This window comes from Camelina sativa, chromosome 10 (genome assembly GCF_000633955.1).
Source record: "Camelina sativa cultivar DH55 chromosome 10, Cs, whole genome shotgun sequence".
Classification (NCBI taxonomy): domain Eukaryota; kingdom Viridiplantae; phylum Streptophyta; class Magnoliopsida; order Brassicales; family Brassicaceae; genus Camelina; species Camelina sativa.
The window spans coordinates 18415738-18420148 of record NC_025694.1 but is presented as its reverse complement, the minus strand read 5'-3'; the positions used below and the strand labels follow the sequence as shown (position 1 = coordinate 18420148).

General features: G+C 40.1%; 1 protein-coding gene across 1 annotated transcript in view; it reads left to right on the top strand.

Annotated features, from left to right (window-relative positions):
• Positions 7 to 4411, top strand: part of LOC104720481 (histidine kinase 2-like) — a 7560-nt gene continuing 3155 nt past the window's right edge. The window contains exons 1-12 of the mRNA XM_010438378.2: positions 7 to 604; positions 689 to 871; positions 970 to 1461; positions 1541 to 1816; positions 1898 to 2067; positions 2198 to 2410; positions 2498 to 2684; positions 2799 to 2850; positions 2930 to 3159; positions 3253 to 3351; positions 3431 to 4068; positions 4202 to 4408. Of these exons, the coding sequence (XP_010436680.1) occupies positions 335 to 604; positions 689 to 871; positions 970 to 1461; positions 1541 to 1816; positions 1898 to 2067; positions 2198 to 2410; positions 2498 to 2684; positions 2799 to 2850; positions 2930 to 3159; positions 3253 to 3351; positions 3431 to 4068; positions 4202 to 4408 (3017 nt within the window). The 5' untranslated portion in view covers positions 7 to 334. The remainder of the gene's footprint in view (positions 605 to 688; positions 872 to 969; positions 1462 to 1540; positions 1817 to 1897; positions 2068 to 2197; positions 2411 to 2497; positions 2685 to 2798; positions 2851 to 2929; positions 3160 to 3252; positions 3352 to 3430; positions 4069 to 4201; positions 4409 to 4411) is intronic.

The following is a 4411-nucleotide window of genomic DNA, read 5'->3' as shown; positions in this document are numbered from 1 at the left end:
TTTACTCTGAAACCATGAAAGAAGAAGTTAAAGCTTTGTCCTTTTCTCTTTTCCATTTCTTTACTGAACAATGTCTTTCTCCCATTGCAACCACTGGGCTTGGTTCATCTTGTCCTCTTGCGTCTTAAGTAAGAGAACCCAACAAACAAAAATAAATCTTTCCGCATCGGGCTATGTCACAGCTTCTTCTTGGGGTGGTTTCAAGAACTCAACTTTACATCATGAGATTGTTGTTCTGTTGATAGAGTTTTACAGTTCTGGGTTCGGAGAGATCTGAGTTCACCCCAACCCCACTAGCTGAATCTGAGATTAGTGTTCTTTCTAGAAGTCGACCATGTCTATAACTTGTGAACTCTCGAATCTTACTTCAAAGAAGGCAAAGGAATCGAGCAGTGGCCAGAATTGGCTTAAAAAGCCTCTCTTGTTCTTGATTCTGTGTGGCTCTATGGTAGTTATCGTTCTGGTTATGTTCTCACGGTTAGGTAGGACTCAGAAGGAGCAGAGATGTTCTTGTAATGGAGAAGCTAAGGTGCTGTATAGACATCAAAACGTTACCAAGAGTGAGATTCATTATTTGGTCTCTTTGTTCTCTGATTCAGATCAGGTAATTTTATCTGAAATTGACTTTGTTTGAGCTTCTGATTTGCCTTAAAGTGAAATACTTTACCATTCTCTGCATCTGTTGCAGGTATTATCCTTTGAATGTCGTAAGGAATCAACCCCTGGAATTTGGGCAAATTATGGTATTACATGTTCCCTAAATATGCTTTCCGAGAAACAAGAGACTGGAGGGGTTCCCTGGAATCTTCATCCTTCAGGCGTAGCACATTCTGTCTCATCAACATCTCATTTCTGTAATAATCTTGAGCAGGTAAGATAACATTGGATTCTAGCATATGTGAAGAAGCCTTCAAATTTGGTTATCTAGCTCTCACAAAAGTTTATTTTGAATGTTTTGGTTATTGGTAGAGTTTACATCAACCCGAAAACCCCGAAAACATTGAAGAAAAAGACTATGAAGATGGGGCGGATCAGGGTTTATCATCATCTTATATAAGAAATGCATGGTGGTGTCTAATCCTTGGTGTGTTACTGTGCCATAAGATTTTTATATTTCATTCTAAAGCACCAACTGAGAGTAAAGAAAGAGTGCATCTGCAAGAGCCTTTAGGTCAAAAGAAGCAGCAACAACGTGCTCAGACTTCTTCTAGAGGGGCTGGAAGATGGAGGAAGAACATCCTTCTCCTCGGTATCTTAGGAGGAGTTTCCTTCTCCGTATGGTGGTTTTGGGACACCAATGAGGAGATCATAATGAAAAGAAGGGAGACTTTAGCAAACATGTGTGATGAAAGAGCCCGCGTGTTACAAGATCAGTTCAATGTTAGCCTCAACCATGTTCATGCCTTGTCTATTCTTGTATCTACATTTCACCATGGGAAATCCCCTTCTGCCATTGATCAGGTGATGTGTTTTTCTTACTGCTACTTACATTTCGTATCTCAAGGTTATGTTTAATCATCATTGTCTTTTACATTTACAGAAAACATTTGAAGAATATACTGAGAGAACAAACTTTGAGAGGCCTCTTACAAGTGGTGTAGCGTATGCTTTAAAAGTCCCACACTCGGAAAGAGAGAACTTTGAAAAGGAGCATGGATGGTCAATAAAGAAAATGGAAACTGAGGACCAGACAGTTGTCCAAGATTGTGTCCCTGAAAATTTTGACCCAGCACCTACTCAAGACGAATATGCGCCAGTTATATTTGCTCAAGAAACTGTTTCCCATATTGTATCGGTCGACATGATGTCTGGAGAAGTCAGTAACGTTTAAAAGTTTCCTGTCCTACTGCCAAACCAATGTGCTACAAGAGAATTCAAAAGTCTTACTGTCTTGCAGGAAGACCGTGAAAACATCTTGCGGGCAAGGGCATCAGGAAAAGGAGTATTAACATCTCCATTTAAGCTTCTTAAGTCAAATCATCTTGGCGTCGTGTTGACCTTTGCTGTGTATGACACGAGCCTAGTGCCCGATGCTACAGAAGAACAACGTATTGAAGCAACTATTGGGTACTGCTTTTACTTTAAAAATAAATGGTTTTTGCTGATAGAAAATGATTCTTGGACACAAGAAACTGAACCTATGTAGCAAAGACTGATCTCTGTACTAGAAAATATTAATACGGTACACCTAAAACAGGTACCTTGGTGCATCATACGATATGCCATCGTTGGTGGAGAAACTTCTACACCAACTTGCCAGCAAACAGACGATTGCTGTGGATGTTTATGACACAACTAACGCCTCAGGTCTAATTAAGATGTATGGCTCAGAAATTGGAGATACAAGTGAACAGCACATAAGTAGCCTTGATTTTGGTGATCCATCAAGGAATCATGAGATGCACTGCAGGTTAACTCTTAATTCTTGTGATATTTTTGTAAGATATGTTCACTTCTCTCTTTCCTGAAGTATGAAAATGGCATTGTTCATTTATAGGTTTAAGCATAAACTTCCCATTCCTTGGACAGCGATAACACCGTCGATCTTAGTTCTGGTTATTACTTTTCTTGTTGGTTATATATTCAATGAAGCCCTCAATCGAATTGCGACAGTTGAAGAGGACTGTCAGAAGATGAGGGAACTCAAAGCCCGTGCTGAGGCTGCTGACGTTGCAAAATCACAGGTGAACTATCAACTATGTGAATCAAATAGTCTCAAACCTTTTTTTTGTTAACAAGAGTTGTTTTGTCACTGAAATGCTTCATTTTTTAAAAACTGAATTGCTTCTTATTTGCAGTTCCTAGCAACTGTTTCTCATGAGATACGGACTCCAATGAATGGAGTTTTAGGTACTTCTTCTACTGATCCAGCTTTGTCATTGCATGTTCTCTAGAAAATCAGCTGAAAAGTTCAAACATGCTGTTACAGGAATGCTGAAAATGCTGATGGACACGGATCTTGATGCAAAGCAGATGGACTATGCGCAAACTGCTCACGGAAGTGGGAAGGATCTTACATCACTCATAAATGAGGTTCTTGATCAGGCAAAGATTGAATCAGGAAGGCTCGAGCTTGAGAATGTGCCTTTTGATATGCGTTTTATTCTGGATAATGTTTCATCTCTCCTCTCTGGCAAGGCAAATGAAAAAGGAATTGAGGTATACTAGAAACTGCATGACCTTCCAGCTTCTTAATGTTTTCAAATAGCAAACAAATTCCATATCTAATGAAATCTTGGTTTCTTGTTACAGTTGGCCGTTTATGTTTCTAGTCAAGTTCCTGATGTTGTAGTTGGTGATCCAAGTCGGTTTCGGCAGATAATTACAAACCTGGTTGGAAACTCAATCAAGGTGATAAATGGCTTCCATCTTACAAAACGACATACTTCTTGACCACTATAATACTCACTTGTTCTTTCTGTAATAACAGTTCACACAGGAAAGAGGACACATATTTATCTCGGTGCATCTTGCAGATGAGGTGAGGGAGCCTCTTAGTATCGAAGATGCAGTGCTCAAACAGAGACTAGCGCTAGGATGCAGTGAGTCCGGTGAGACAGTTAGCGGGTTTCCTGCTGTAAATGCATGTGGAAGCTGGAAGAATTTCAAGACATTTTACAGCACTGAGAATCATAATTCTGATAAAATCAAGTTACTAGTTACAGTGGAGGACACCGGAGTGGGCATACCTGTGGATGCACAAGGCCGAATATTCACGCCTTTTATGCAAGCCGACAGTTCCACATCGCGGACTTATGGTGGGACTGGCATAGGTTTAAGCATAAGCAAGCGTCTGGTTGAACTCATGCAAGGAGAGATGGGGTTTGTGAGTGAGCCCGGGATAGGCAGTACTTTTTCATTTACTGGAGTTTTCAGTAAAGCAGAAACAAATTCGTCTGTTACTAAGTTGGAACGATTCGATCTAGCTATTCAAGAGTTTACAGGATTGAGAGCATTAGTTATTGATAACAGAAACATTCGAGCTGAGGTGACCAGTTACCATCTTCGGAGACTGGGAATATCTGCAGACATTGTTTCGAGTCTTAGATTGGCATGCACCTGTGTCAGGTACTTTACATGTACTAGTGTCTGTTTTTCTTTACTTTTCCAACTGCTTTGCTTTGCTTTGCAAGAAAGCTGTATTTGTAGAGATTATAGTTGGTTCACTAAAAGCGTTCAATTTTTTCTGGACTCTTTGCAGCAAATTAGACAATTTGGCTATGGTTCTAATTGACAAAGACGCCTGGAACAAGAAAGACTTTGCAGCACTTGACAAGTTGTTTACCTTTAGCAAAGTAACCTTAACAAGAATCCCCAAGATTTTACTTTTGGCGACCTCTGCAACTCTTACTGAGCGAAGTGAGATGAAGTCTTCTGGTCTCATCGATGAGGTAGTAATAAAGCCCCTTCG